General features: G+C 42.5%; 1 protein-coding gene across 10 annotated transcripts in view; it reads left to right on the forward strand.

Moving 5' to 3' along the window:
- The window catches only part of MYO18A (myosin XVIIIA), a 258,536-nt gene that overhangs the window by 162,161 nt on the left and 80,499 nt on the right, over nucleotides 1-15,876 (forward strand). For all 10 annotated transcript variants that reach the window (XM_069945228.1, XM_069945229.1, XM_069945230.1 and 7 more), the window contains 3 exons: nucleotides 5,596-5,661; nucleotides 7,820-7,948; nucleotides 13,238-13,381. In XM_069945228.1, the coding sequence (XP_069801329.1) occupies nucleotides 5,596-5,661; nucleotides 7,820-7,948; nucleotides 13,238-13,381 (339 nt within the window). The remainder of the gene's footprint in view (nucleotides 1-5,595; nucleotides 5,662-7,819; nucleotides 7,949-13,237; nucleotides 13,382-15,876) is intronic.

Raw genomic sequence — 15,876 nt, forward strand, 5'->3', positions numbered from 1 at the left:
ATAATCTTTTTTTTTTTTTCCATAAACAAACTTCTTTAATGTGTGTCATCATAACTTAACATTTAATATGCATCATAAGAAAGAAAAGGGATGCACAAAAAAAGAACATAGAATCATTACGCCTTATGTGAAGACCCAATAAACTTTTTATTACTGTGGGAAAAAAATGAGGGACTTTTACTTGTTCTTATTTATGGTACAGTGTTTTATATATATAAAAATGTTTTATTTGTTCCTGTAGGTGAAGTTGCCATAGAACGCAGCATAAAACCAAATTTTAGAAACTGATGAGAACATAAAGTGTCTCCATAACTTGTCAAATGTAATTCACTAAGTCTGAAAGTTAAATGGTCATATGTATCTTCAGTGTATACTCATACCTATACCCAAAGGGCCTCTATATGGCCCCAAATAAGATTAATTTGATCAAAAGAGCCTTTATCAGTCTTATATCTTAAAGCGACTCTGTACCCAGAATCTGACCCCCCCAAACTACTTGTACATTCGGATAGCTGCTTTTAATCCAAGATCTGTCCCGTGGTCCGTTCGGCAGGTGATGCAGTTAGTCTTAAAAAACAACTATTAAACTTGCAGCTCCGTGCCAAACGGGAGTATCTGTGCCCTAACTTTGCACCACCCCTCCGTCCCTCCTCCCCACCCTCTTCATCATTAGGAATGCCACTGAAACATTTTCTCCTATCTGAACATTGCACAGGTGATTAACAATCCAGCCCATGTGCCAGGCTAACACAGCTGATGAATAGGAGCCAATATGCCTGGAGCATTCCTAATGATGAGGAGGGGCGGGAAGGAGGGACAGAGAGGTTGTTCCAGCCTAATGCATACACAATCTAGGCCACGCCCGTTGGGCACTGGGCTGCCAGTTTAAAAGTTGTTTTTTAGGACAATAACTGCATCACCTGCCGAACGGACATCAGGACAGATCTTGGATTAAAAGCAGCTATCTGAAGGTACAAGCTTTTTTGGGGGGGTCAGATTGTGGCTACAAAGTCGCTTTAAGTTTATGGTTTTGGTCATTTTTATAGCTTAAATTTTCATAAACTATTTGGTATAGTAAAAGACAAGATGCTGGAGAAGAGCATGCTTGGGAATGTTAGGTAGGTGCTGGGACAGAACATGCTCGAGGATGTTAGGTAGGTGCTAGAGCAGGGCATGCTTGAGGATATTAGGTAGGTGCTAGAACAGGACATGCTTGAGGATATTAGGTACGTGCTATTTCAGGACATGCTAGAGGATATTAGGTAGGTGGTAGAGCAGGGCATGCTCAATGATATTAGGTAGGTGGTAGAGCAGGACATGCTCGAGGATATTAGGTAAGTGCTAGAGCAGGTTATGCTTGAGGAGATTAGGTAGGTGCCAGAGCAGGGCATGCTCAATGATATTAGGTAGGTGCTGGAACAGGGGAGGCTCAGGGATATTAGGTAGGTGCTAGAACCGGGGAGGCTCAGGGATATTAGGTAGGTGCTAGAACCGGGGAGGCTCAGGGATATTAGATAGGTGCTGGAACAGGGGAGGCTCAGGGATATTAGATAGGTGCTGGAACAGGGGAGGATCAGGGATATTGGGTAGGTGCTGGAACAGGGGAGGATCAGGGATATTAGGTAGGTGCTGGAACAGGGGAGGCTCAGGGATATTAAGTAGGTGCTGGAACTGGGAGGTTCAGGGATATTAGGTAGGTGCTGGAACATAGGAGGCTCAGGGATATTAGGTAGGTGCTGGAACAGGGAAGGCTCAGGGATATTAGGTAGGTGCTGGAACAGGGGAGGCTCAGGGATATTAGGTAGGTGCTGGAACAGGGGAGGCTCAGGGATATTAGGTAGGTGCTGGAACAGAGGAGGCTCAGGGATATTAGGTAGGTGTTGGAACAGGGGAGAATCAGGGATATTAGGTAGGTGCTGGAACAGGGGAGGCTCAGGGATATTAGGTAGGTGCTGGAACAGGGGAGGCTCAGGGATATTAGGTAGGTGCTGGAACAGGGGAGGCTCAGGGATATTAGGTAGGTGCTGGAACAGGGGAGGCTCAGGGATATTAGGTAGGTGCTGGAACAGGGGAGGCTCAGGGATATTAGGTAGGTGCTGGAACAGGGGAGGCTCAGGGATATTAGGTAGGTGCTGGAACAGGGGAGGCTCAGGGATATTAGGTAGGTGCTGGAGCAGGGGAGGCTCAGGGATATTAGGTAGGTGCTGGAACAGGGGAGGCTCAGGGATATTAGTTAGGTGCTGGAACAGGGGAGGCTCAGGGATATTAGGTAGGTTCTGGAACAGGGCATGCTTGGAGATGGTGGGTAGGTGCTAGAGCAGGGCATACTCAGGGATGCTTGATAAAACCCAGAGCAGAGACAATGTCCCTTTAAGTTTTGACAAACAAAGGTAACTTGTTCCTGATGCTTTTGAGACGTGGGGAATAAGTTCCTATTCTAGAAATTGTGGGAGGGATTTAAAGGTGAAGCTTTTGATAGTCTTCAGCTGCTAATGTTGGTTCCTTCCCCAGGGTGCTGGGATGTACATTTTGTTCTTCCTCAAAGAGAAGCATGTGTTCAGCGTGATCTTCTTTTAGCGGCTTTTATTGCACATAATACTTCTATTTCACATCATCTAGATTTGTTTCATGTTGTTTGACATTGTTGGTAGATGTGTGGAACGCTCATTGTGTGAGCCATTTAGGTAGATGGCAGGGGAGATTTCTTATCACTGTATGCACTTATACAATACAATGACATCTTCCCTTTCTTCCATCTTTAAACATAACAATAGTTTGGAGATTTTTTTTGTTCATGAGTTTGGTAGAATACGCCACACTATCTGTGCTTATGACTTCATATCAAGCTACTCACATCTCGTAGTTTGTGCATTGAGTCCTTATTTATATATTTATGCCCCTTAAAAGCGCCATTGCGTTGTTCTATGTATTCTTGTGGAATTTCATCTAATTGTTGTACTGTAGAGATACTGGTGATTGTTATTGACTTCAGTTGCAACATGAGTTTTTGTGTTTCGATCGCGATCCAAATGCATTGGTGGAAACACACACAGCAGTGTTTGTGCCAAATAGTACAAGTCCTCCCTATATATTTTATCCCATTCGAATTCAAATGAATATTTACCGGGAAGTTATGTTCGAAACTCAAACTTTGCTGAGTATCCGAATGTTTCTGCGAGTGTGAATGGTGTGTTGTACTTGGTGAGTTTATCACTGGTGAGGCTTCACATACAGTACAGGGCCATGGGCAACTACGTAAGCGGCCAGCCATTCAGCGTCCCGGCCAGGTCACGGAACGGCTGGTCTCTGAAAAGATCATCCCGGCCGGTACTGCAGTACGGATGATCTTTAGGGCTGCAGAGTTCTGATGCGGGCGCATCCGTGCGCGCCCGCATCAGAACTCCCCACAGCACACTTTGGAGCGAGCTGTCGGAGCCGCTTGCTCCATGGTGTGCACTGACAGGGTTTTCTGCGGCCGCTATTCGATGAATAGCAGCCACAGAAAGCTGACATGTCAGTTGTTTGCGGTGCCGCTAGAGATGCTGGCCGGAGCGTATACTATGTGTATTCGCTCTGGCCGGGATTCCATAGACTGCAAGGTAACATATATTTTCGTATAAATCACGACCGTTGTTGCAATCGGCAACAACGGCTATAGTTGTACGAAAATATACGTAGTGTGAACACAGCCCAGTACTGTATAAGACTGCTGGAGTGCATATACAGTACAGTAGTAGTACAGTCAGTGCACCTTTTACAATGGTGGGGTGGGGATACATTATACAGTAAATGATGAGATGGTGCACTGCTCTACTACAAGCAGTCGAGCATTTCTTGTTTTAAATGTACTGTATAGTATAGTGCTCTTTTGTATGTATGTACAGAGAGAGCGTAATTGATGTTTCCTGTCTGACAACATTACAAGTAAAATACAGGATCATGCAAAATAATTCCAGTATTCATTGGCCTGGAAGCGGAAGAAAGATCCATTGATCTTCATTGATTTTGAAATTAGAGTGAAGCTGACATCTATGTACACAGTAATTCCTCTCAGCATGTTGAACCTTCTTTAACTATTCAGAAACTTTGTAATGTGGGTAGTAAAAGACTCAGTGCAGGGAGGTGACTCAACCTTTATAACTGAGAATTAGTTGTTTTTCCCCAATGGAGTCATTAGAGTGTGGGCTAAATCCTGGGATAATAGGGAGATGTTTCTCTTTTTCGACATTACGTCAGATTATACACTTTGTAAATTTACAGTATACTTGTACACCTAAAGCAATGTTATTGTTCCTTACCCTTGTGCCTTGCTACAAATGGGTTAAGGCAAACCTGTGTGCTGAGGTTACCCAGTAGTAAGCATGACCCCATCCAGGCTATTGCCTTGTACACAATATTAGCTTAGCAGCCTTCAAAGACAAGTAATTATGAATTTCCCTGGTTGTGGCGCTCAGAGCGCCGTGCCTAGCATCACATCTACATGAGGATGTATTAATATTTATGTGCAGCGTGTTCTGCTAGAAGTAAAGGTGTTAATGAGTATTATAAATCAGTGGGTAGCAGGCAATGTGAGTCGTGACAAGAAGTGTTAAAGAGCCCGGCATTGTCTCCTGCTGAGAATTGGCTGAAATGTAAGGGGCATTTTGTCTTATCAGTGGAGCATTATTTAGCAGAGGTGCTGAGCAACCTTCAACAGGAACCATCCTAAACCGTAAAAAGTTGTGGATTGTGCAAGGCCTGCTGTAAAATTTATCATACCGTTAGGACTTTTGAGGTTTTGGTGATCATGTGACAAACACATTTATGGCCACCAACTATTGTCTACTACTACACATACATGATAAGTTTACCATGTTTTTACCTCTTTGGAGCATTAGATCATAAATTGCAGAAGAGAGAGATGTGTTTGGTTGCTTTAAGGGCTTAAAGCAGTCATTTTTAAGGGAAGCGGTCATCACTTTTATGCTACCAGAACCAAAAGTCATTGGGCCCACCGTCATTAATTGATAATTGTCTAATGGCATAAAAGGAGAATATGTCAGCTCACCCTTGATAGCCACAATTAGCGCAGGTGTGTGTGGACCTCCTGGAAGTGAAGCACGTTCTGGCTGTATTGCGGGCCGCAACCCGGAAAGTCCATGAAAGGAAAAATTCCATCCACGGCTTCAATAAAATTATGGTAGCTTTATTGGGTCATCACAAAAAAGAAAACAAAAAAAATAAATAAAAGATAAAAACACGCCGACGCGTTGCAGGGTTAGAACCCCTTAATCATGATTAAGGGGTTCTAACCCTGCAACGCGTCGGTGTGTTTTTATCATTTATTTATTTTTTTTTTGTGATGACCCAATAAAGCTACCATAATTTTATTGAAGCCGTGAATGGAATTTTGTTTTCATAATTGTCTAATACCTAAACAAGAAGAGATTTATCAATCAAGTCTGGTGGGGTTGAGAGAAACAGCCAGGGACTGCCCCAAGGACTTGTGGTCTAGTGATATCTTGTATGACAGAATACTGTGTTTTTATGTTATTATCAAAATGTTTTTAAAAGTAACATTCCCCCCCCCCCCCCCCCCCCCCTGGTTTCTTGCAGGCTGTAGAAGAACTTCTGGAATCCCTGGACCTGGAGAAGAGCAGCTATCATATGGGTCTGAGCAGGGTACGTGCACATTTCTGAATTAGTATGTGGATGGTGTTGCTTCTGTATCATTTTTCTTTATTAGGGCATTGACTGGTGGGTTTGGGGTTACAATACACTGCACAACCACTACCAAGTGTCACTGATATATACAAAGAAGTGGCCATTGCACTCACACTAGACTCTGACTGCCAAGCCTGATATTGATGACCTACCCTGAGTGTAGGCTGTCAGTGTTCTTATCTTGGAAAACTACTTTTTAAGTGGCCATGCATGTTATTTAAGTGTTTGCTGAACTCAGAGAGGAGAGTTATCTCGATTCTCCTCCATATTGAATATTGTCCTCACTGGAGATAAGTCACTCCCCTCTAATGGTCCTATTACACAGAGCAATTTTTAACGACTAACGATAAACGATCGCAAACGAGATTGTTTATCGTTATCCTGAAATCGATCACCATATTACACAGAACAATAGTTGTTAGTTATGATCGTTATTGCGATTGTTACTATGATCGTTTACTCCATCTGATCCCAGCTAAACAATGAAAAATATGCAACTACACTAAACGATTAGTGAAAAAAATGCGGAACTACAGCGAACGAATGTGGAATTACAGTGAACGATTAGCGAACAATTAACGATTATTTTAGGTTCCGATCTAAATCAACGACACACAAACGATTTTTCGATTGTTGCCGGCAATTTCACAGAATGTTTATTTTTTAAATTTGAACGATATAACGATTTTTCGCACGATAATTGTCCCGTGGAATAGGGCCTTAAGAATAAGCATTGGGCAAAACACTCGAATAAAATTAACCATAGATTCACCTGTCTTGAGATTTAGGGTCACCTGGTTGATGCCGCCAGGGCCGGGTGGCAAGCCATAAACAGCCACAGTTTGCAGGACTCCCATTGACATCAATAAAAGTAGCATAGCACCATGAGCGCTTACACATTCTATCCCTTTGTATTAAAATATTTCTAGAATTTCATTTTCCCTTAGAAATTGCCTTTAGTAAATGTTTATTTCATTCAGTCTATCAGGAGACAACCCCTTTAAGCCGGTGATTGTCTGCGTGTAGTGTCTGTCTGGAGAGCAATACTTGTGATGAATCGTTCTCCCTGCTCCAACACCACCGTGTCACGTGCTTTCCTCTATTTATTTGCTTCTTTTCATTAACCTATTTTGCATCCATATCTCACTTTGTCAGCAGTAATGTGTCTGTGCGTAGAGTTCATAAAGCCTGTAGAACACTCTGAACAGGATTATTTCATCACTGTCTGTTGGCATGCATTAAAAAGACCATCATAGGCTGCTTTATAAATGCCAGAGATCATATCCTCCATGAATGAAGCCTCTCCATCAGCAGAGCTGCAGAGGGCTGCGTCATGTCCAGCGGTAACAGGAGAATGCAGCAGATCACTACCATTCACACCCTCACAATGCACTGCTTGGATTTAGGATAATAAAGAACTGGGCATACTGTGGCTTGTATTATGTGCAGACCAGGAGTTGCTTCCCACAGGCAGAATTCCTCATGCAAATCAGCCTGGGGAATACAGGCAATGCTTAGAGAGGTCCAGGCCCCGCTGGTTAACACGTTCCTCCTCTGGGGCCTCAGGAGGATTTCTTTCCTTAGGTGTCTCCTATGTAATGTGGTGGTGCCAAGCTTACTGCCCAGAGAGGAAAGGGTGAAGCTCTGGAATCCCGCTTCTTACTTCTCACTGATAATAGGGAGGTCACTCTGCTGCTTCTTCTGCAGCCTCATATTATAAACTAAGTGTGTCTGTTTTTTCCTCTTGTTTAGGATATAGACAATGGGACACATTCATTTATAAGTGCATATTTTAGTAATATATATAATATACCCTATGCTGGAGAATAAACACCCCCTTGTCATTTAGCATGGCAGCAGGTAAAGATTTAGCAGCTTAATAATAACTCTTCCATGTTTTGCCTGGTTTATTTTACTTACAACTTATCTTGTAACATGGGTCTGTTTCTACTTGTATTGATCTCTGTAGCCATCTGTGACCCTGTGCCTTAACTTCCTCACATATATACAATACATTTATCAGAAAGAATACACATTTCCCTTAGTGCACAAGAGAGTGCAGGAGCTGACACTTTACAGGCACCTCTGGTCTGAATCTACATCTTTGTTTTCTCAGGTTTTCTTCCGTGCAGGCACCTTAACAAAGCTTGAGGAACAGAGAGATGAGCAGACCCGCAAGAACCTCATATTATTCCAGGCCGCATGTAGAGGATACCTGGCACGTCAGCAGTTCAAAAAGAGAAAGGTAATGTTTTAGCCACAGGCTAGCACCTCCGCATTGTGTTTCTTCAGATGAGCCCTTCTGCCAGTAACCTAAAATGGTCAACTCCTCGCCTTTTATGAAAGATTACAGACTGATGTCAGACAGGGGGTTTCCTTGTACGCGTCTGCATGGACTGGGAGGGACAGTCCGGTCTTTTTTGTCTTCCAGTTCTCAGCTCAGCTGTGTTTTCAACAGTGACTGGTAACATAGCTGGGATCGAGTCCTTTCTGATACGGTAAGGGCTGTGTGCTTCTTATCACATGTATGGGGTTGGGTTTCTAGAGTCTTGAAGACTATTAAGTCTGTTTCCTTCTACTTCTGGTCAAGTTTCAATTTCAATTTTTGCTAGAGAAATCTTCATAGCCCCCTCACTTGCTCTGGTTAACTATACACAAGAGTCTTAAAGAGAAGAAAAGAAAGCAAGAATAATGATGTGCACATTTGAATGTTTTAGTCTGTGCTTTGGATCATGTTCAGGACACAAAGCTTTAATCTTTGTTGTCCATGTAGCTGTGCACCAATTACAAGTCACTCACAAGACTTCTTGTCGTAACTTTCTTCATGTTCTTGATTTCCACCAATTCTACTATGCAACTCTTTCTTCATAAGATTATCAAGATCCAGCATTGCCCATAATTCATTTAGCGTGTATGGTAGTTAATTATCTGAACTTACATAGTGGGTAAATCATGAAAACATCTATAGTTTTTCTTATCATGAAATTCTCCTATTATTCTGGATTATGTATGTCTTCTGTCCCAATAATATTGCTGTGGGTGGGTGTATAAGCAGGTGGAGCTTACACTGCATGCTATAGCAGGTTCCAGCACTCAAAAAGTTGTTTATCTGTAAGTGTTATTTGCATATCAAAAATGATGGTTCCGAGTTAAGATTGTCTAATGGTTACACAGAGCAACCTTGCACTGACAGTCTGAAGATGCACCAGATTTATTACATGGCTTACTCTTGTTGGATAAATCTGGCAATTAAGAACACTGTCTAGTCTAAGTCTGCATTCACATGTTCCATAAATTACGGGCCCTGCGGACTGGGAAGTCCTGTCATGGAATGTTTCCCTGCCCGGCATGATATTGATACATCATGGCAGCAGGGAAACTTATTGAATTTCCACCACACTGTAGTGACAGAGCAGTGCGGCTTTAACACTACAGTGCCACATAGATACAAAGCGTTTCCCCGCTGCCAACATGATATTGAGACATCATGGCAGGCGGACGTAATTTGGAAAAACATGGGCCCGTAATTTTTATGACGTGTGAATGCAATCTAATGCAATCATATGTCCTAGGGGGAGTTACCTGGAAAAGATGTTCCAGATAAAAACCCTTTAAAAGACAAGGGGCACTGCCTCCGCCTGGAGAAAAAAAAGTTCAATCTCCGGAGGCGACACACCTTCTTTACCATGAGAAATGTGATCTGTAGAACAGTCACCCCAGTATCTGGTTGCAGCAAAACAGTGGAGGCTTCAAGACGGGTTTAGACAAGTTCTTAGACCAAAATATTATAAATGGATAAGTATAGAACCTACCCATCATCCGTTCCCTTCCCTCTATCCATCCCCTCTGGATTGATGGACATGTGTCTGCTGCCTCTTGTCAGGTGTGAAAGTTGACTTCCGAATCTGTAGAATAATCTTTTTATTTTAATAGTAAAGTATCTTTTGGCTTTACAGCTTTACATAGTAATTTTTTTAGCACTGCTTAAGTCTGGGATTTACAATGTAGGTCCTCAGCTGTCTGACCACCTGTATTTAATATGGAGGCATGTATTCCATCCAAAAAATATCCTCACATTGCAGATGTGGAATATGCACATTTATGCAATAAATAAATTTTGATTGCATTTATAATAATTCTTTACTTTGAATAATCTGCTGAGCAGAGAGCAAAACTAATGTCAGGATGGAAGTGTATTTACTCAGCTGCGCAAATGAGATGACTGCCGTATTCTAAATTAATTTTGTTGCTGTTTGAGGAGTTTTCTGGTATCCGGGAGAGTACATCTAGCTATCTGAATTTCTCTCTTAGAATGTTATTGTTTATGAATTTTATATCTCTTCATTTCCCTCTTTTTTTCCATCAGGTGCTAGATGAGTGTGTCTTTGGGAGACCGAGTTTAAGTTTGCAGATAGTAGATCAGGAGAAGGTGCTGAGGTTACCATTTTTTCCCATCATTTAAATTTTGGCATGAGAAGACTAGCATGTATGACCTCCTGTTCCTAAAGGACAGTACACTAGACTGAATGACCTCCTGTTCCTAAAGAACAATGCACAAGACTAAATTACCCTCTATTCCTAGAGGACAGCACACTAGACTGAATGACCTCTTGTTCCTAGAGGACAGTGCACTGGACTGAATGACCTCTTGTTCCTAGAGGACAGTGCACTCGAATTTATGACCTCCTATTCGTAGAGGACAGTGCACTCGAATTTATGACCTCCTATTCCTAGAGGACAGTGCACTCGAATTTATGACCTCCTATTCCTAGAGGACAGTGCACTGGACTGAATGACCTCTTGTTCCTAGAGGACAGTGCACTAGAATGTATGACCTCCTATTCCTAGAGGACAGTGCACTCGAATTTATGACCTCCTATTCCTAGAGGACAGTGCACTGGACTGAATGACCTCTTGTTCCTAGAGGACAGTGCAGTACACTGTATGACCTCCTATTCCTAGAGGACAGTGCACTGGACTGAATGACCTCTTGTTCCTAGAGGACAGTGCACTAGAATGTATGACCTCCTATTCCTAGAGGACAGTGCACTGGACTGAATGACCTCTTGTTCCTAGAGGACAGTGCACTAGAATGTATGACCTCCTATTCCTAGAGAACATTGCACAAGACTGTATGACCTCCTGTTCCTAAAGGACAGTGCACTACACTGTATGACCCCCTGTCCCTAGAGGACAGTGCACTACATTGTATGACCCCCTGTCCCTAGAGGACAGTGCACTAGACTGTATGACCTCCTGTTCCTAAAAGATAGTGCACTACACTATATGACCCCCTGTCCCTAGAGGACAGTGTACTAGACTGTATGACCTCCTGTTCCTAAAGGATAGTGTACTACACTGTATGACCCCCTGTCCCTAGAGGACAGTGCACTACATTGTATGACCCCCTGTCCCTAGAGGACAGTGCACTAGACTGTATGACCTCCTGTTCCTAAAAGATAGTGCACTACACTGTATAACCCCCTGTCCCTAGAGGACAGTGTACTAGACTGTATGACCTCCTGTTCCTAAAGGATAGTGTACTACACTGTATGACCCCCTGTCCCTAGAGGACAGTGCACTAGACTGAATGACCTCCTGTTCCTAAAGGATAGTGCACTGGACTGAATGACCTCTTGTTCCTAGAGGACAGTGCACTAGAATGTATGACCTCCTATTCCTAGAGGACGGTGCACTGGACTGAATGACCTCTTGTTCCTAGAGGACAGTGCACTAGAATGTATGACCTCCTATTCCTAGAGAACATTGCACTAGACTGTATGACCTCCTGTTCCTAAAGGACAGTGCACTACACTGTATGACCCCCTGTCCCTAGAGGACAGTGCACTACATTGTATGACCCCCTGTCCCTAAATGACAGTGCACTAGACTGTATGACCTCCTGTTCCTAAAGGATAGTGTACTACACTGTATGACCCCCTGTCCCTAGAGGACAGTGCACTAGACTGAATGACCTCCTGTTCCTAAAGGACAGTGCACTACACTGTATGACCCCCTGTCCCTAGAGGACAGTGCACTACATTGTATGACCCCCTGTCCCTAAAGGACAGTGCACTAGACTGTATGACCTCCTGTTCCTAAAAGATAGTGCACTACACTGTATGACCCCCTGTCCCTAGAGGACAGTGTACTAGACTGTATGACCTCCTGTTCCTAAAGGATAGTGTACTACACTGTATGACCCCCTGTCCCTACAGGACAGTGCACTAGACTGAATGACCTCCTGTTCCTAAAGGATAGTGCACTACATTGTATAACCCTCTGTCCCCAGAGAACAGTGCACTAGACTATATGGCCACCTGTTACTAGAGCACAGTGCACTAGACTGTATGGCCACCTGTTACTAGAGCACAGTGCACTAGACTGTATGGCCACCTGTTACTAGAGCACAGTGCACTAGACTATATGGCCACCTGTTACTAGAGCACAGTGCACTAGACTGTATGGCCACCTGTTACTAGAGCACAGTGCACTAGACTATATGGCCACCTGTTACTAGAGCGCAGTGCACTAGACTGTATGGCCACCTGTTACTAGAGCACAGTGCACTAGACTATAGGATCACCTTCTCCTCGAGCACCAGGACACCAGACCAGTGTTAGTGTTAGTGCGTCAATCATGCCGAGTCATTCTCTCTATAGGACATCCTGAAAAAGGGACCTGATGAGTACATTTGAGGACTGTAGTGGAGAAACAGTGCACTAGATTGTGTGACAACCTGTTGTTGGATAGACACAGACAAAAGTTCATAAGTTATACATCAGTATATGTCATTGGTTGGCACCTTTATGTACCATAAAGCAGACTTTGCAGCCATTGTTTTATTGTACAGTACAATAAAATGTATAGCCTCTTGTTTCTGTGGATCTTTGCAGTAACACGTGCACACCATCATCCCACTGTTACAAATGAGAGAAATTAAGAGGAATAATTTCCAGCCACTTTCTTTAGTCTTTTGTATAATAACTAATAGAATGGAAATTATTGTCACTTTTGTGCCTATGATTGACACCACTTGCTGCGGGTGTATTTTGCACGGCACATCAATGACAATAGGATAAAGCTTTTACCACAAAGAAATCATCCTCTCCCGAACTACACTTTGTTGTTGTTGCCACTCCTTCTGTTACCAACCTTGTTTCTTATTTCATTGTCGCCATCGCGTGTTATCATACACCTCCTTAACTTACAATGGCTTCCATCCTTTTACTTCCCTCCAAGTTCCGTTGGTACCCATTCCCTGTAACAGTCCTGTGGTGTCATGGTCCTGCCGTTCACATATATGTCCATCTTTCTTTCCTCTTTCTCCCCTACAAGGCGTGCTGGCTACAGTTTATCTGAGTGATGTCCTTGGCATTGTTCCTGTCTGCTGAAAGCAGCTTGTTTTCTTTATTTCCAGGCTACATTGCCTGATGTTCATACTCCACATTACCTCTTTTTACTATTATGTCTAACTGAGACGCTGGGATTCTGTGCTCTCCTGCCCACTTATCCTTCTCCTGTATTCCTGTAGATCCAAGAGCTTGCAATTCGCTGTATCCAGAAAAACATCAAGAAAAACAAAGGTGTAAAAGACTGGCCCTGGTGGAAACTCTTCACTACCGTTCGACCCCTGATACAGGTGCAGCTCACAGAAGACCAGATCCGAGGCAAAGACGTAAGTGGTCTCGTATTCTATGCCTATCATGTGTCCATTATGTTTCAGGAATAGTTTTGAAGGTCTAAAAAACTTACATGAATCAAAATGGACCTTTATTAGTAGGTAGATTAAGCTTTGTGTACAGCATACGACTGGCTGCTTTTTATTTGCAGATTTTCAGCATGTGGAGAAAATGGATATATTGCATATTATAAAAATGTTTTTTTTCCCTGGAGATTGTAGACAGGTGAAATTGCTTCCAAACCAGTGGTGCATGATGAAGTCGTCCTATATATTATATGTGTACATGTGTGTGCGTAAAAGTACATATTTCTAGTAAAAGGCCATGTTCACACAATTTTTTTTCAGCGTTCAGTCTTTTGTAGCAACAAAGAGCACAAATCGTCCCTTTTTCTTTATCATTGGAGTTCAGTAAAATTTTGTAGAAAAATAGTTAATACATACATTGTGTTGTACAATGTCTTTATAGCAAAAGAGGGCTGTAAAAATGGCACTTTTTTGTGAGTAAACAGACAGGACTAAAAATTAAGTGTTTTACAACGATTAAACTTAATATAGGCACAAACTTTAGTATTTATAATGAGATAACATTTCAAAAGGGTTGTCTGGGAACACAACATTCTGTGAATATGGCTGGGGTTTGTGTCAAAATAAAAGAGAAGTCATACTCTCCTTCCTAGCTCCCCAGTCTGCAGTCATCTCATCTGGTCTGGTCATTCTTGTCACCTCTTCTTCCTGCTTCCTGGGATAAGCTGTCTCAGCAGGAACTGCCCTGTAGCCGCAGTTGTATCCTCTTTAGCGGTGAATGGCTTAGCGGGCAGTTCCTGTTGAGACAGCCCCTGTTGTAAGCAGGAGGAAACTATATATAATGTTATGTCCCAGGACAATTTGGCATCGCACACCCTCTTCATGCACCAGTGGACTTTTAGGAAATGCTGATCAGGAAGTCTTTCAGGAGACTTTAGGAAATGATCATTGTTTCCTGACAGTAAACATGAAGGAGAAAAAAAAAAAAACATGCTTTTGGCCAGAAGATTGATTGACTAGGTTGGGAGCCAGTGGTTCCTACCCATGTAAAACACTGCACCGTATTTACCTAATTAGGAGTGCGTAAGGTTAAAGGGCCAGCTCCAGCGCCTGACTGATAGATTTTCCTGACGTGTTTAGGGGGCCTTAAAGGCTTTATAGAAGCCGGCTAGAGGTGTTACATCTGGGTGAAACTGCTCCTTGCCATACAACTTACAATGGCCTCAAGATACTATATTTTCAGCATACAATGTTCCCTTTTGGACCGTAACAGACTCAACATACAATGATACAGACAGTCAGGATCTGCAGCACATGTAAAAAAAAATACATATTCAACCAATAAAAATGGCCATTTTACTGGTAAAACACCAGTATTACTGATGTGGATGCAGTGACTGACTGTTGAGTATGCTTTCTCTACAGTACAGTGTGATACTACATGTCCTGTACTGCTCTTTATCTGTGCCAGGATGAGTTGCTCCTATGGACTCCAGTCTTCTACAAAGAAAGTGATTTACAGCTTCCAGTCGCTCTTTCTGACTGTTGTATGTTTTTAGGGTGACATTTTGGGGGTTCGGAACCAGTTTTCATAGAATTTTGGTCTCAACATACAATGGTTTCAACATACAATGGTTGTCCTAGAATCACTTTATATTGTGTGTTGAGGGACCACTGTACATGTGTGTTGAGAGTGGCCAAACATGTGTACATGTGTGTTTAGATGAATGGCCAAACATTGAGTGAGAAACACTTGTTTGTAAGTGACTCTTTCCTCTGGCTCATAGATGTTGGATGAGTTGGGGTTGAGCTTTATGTTCTAATAGCTCATATGGAAAGGGGTTATAGTTGTAAGCAATGTCTAATAGCTGAATCAAGATACTGAAATTGCACAAATTCTAGGATTTGTTTTTTTCTGATATCTTCTACAATTATGTATCTGCTATAGATTATAATTGGAATCACCAGAAATGCCCCTCTTATTTAGGGATTCAACTTTTCATATCTCCCTAGTTTGTTTTTTGGCGTAAAGAGTTTCCAGGAAGTTGTTCTACTGTGCATTTCCATCCAATGGGAAATCTAATAATGCTAGGTGTAAAAGGATGACATGGATATTGCATTTACAGAAGCCAGGCACAATACATCTTGTAATTTTAATCTCCCACTTGGAGTTCTTGTGGTTTCTTCTCTGTCCAAGATGCAGCCAAAATCATTACTGTGAAGATACAGAAGAAGCCTTGTGTAGAGCACTGCATGATTGTACTGAAATGCTCTCACAAAGGTGACTAATAATCTGTTTAGCTAAACCTTTTACCTTGTGTAGTGCTACCATGTTCTCCAGTAAATTCTGATCCTTTCTGCATATCCGGCATGAGCAAACCTTGTTAGGCGCTTCCTCTATTATGGCTTGCATTCCTGATGGTCAGCATCTCTCCGCTTTGGGCACTATAAATACCATATAAAGC

This window comes from Dendropsophus ebraccatus, chromosome 11 (assembly GCF_027789765.1).
Source record: "Dendropsophus ebraccatus isolate aDenEbr1 chromosome 11, aDenEbr1.pat, whole genome shotgun sequence".
Lineage (NCBI taxonomy): Eukaryota > Metazoa > Chordata > Amphibia > Anura > Hylidae > Dendropsophus > Dendropsophus ebraccatus.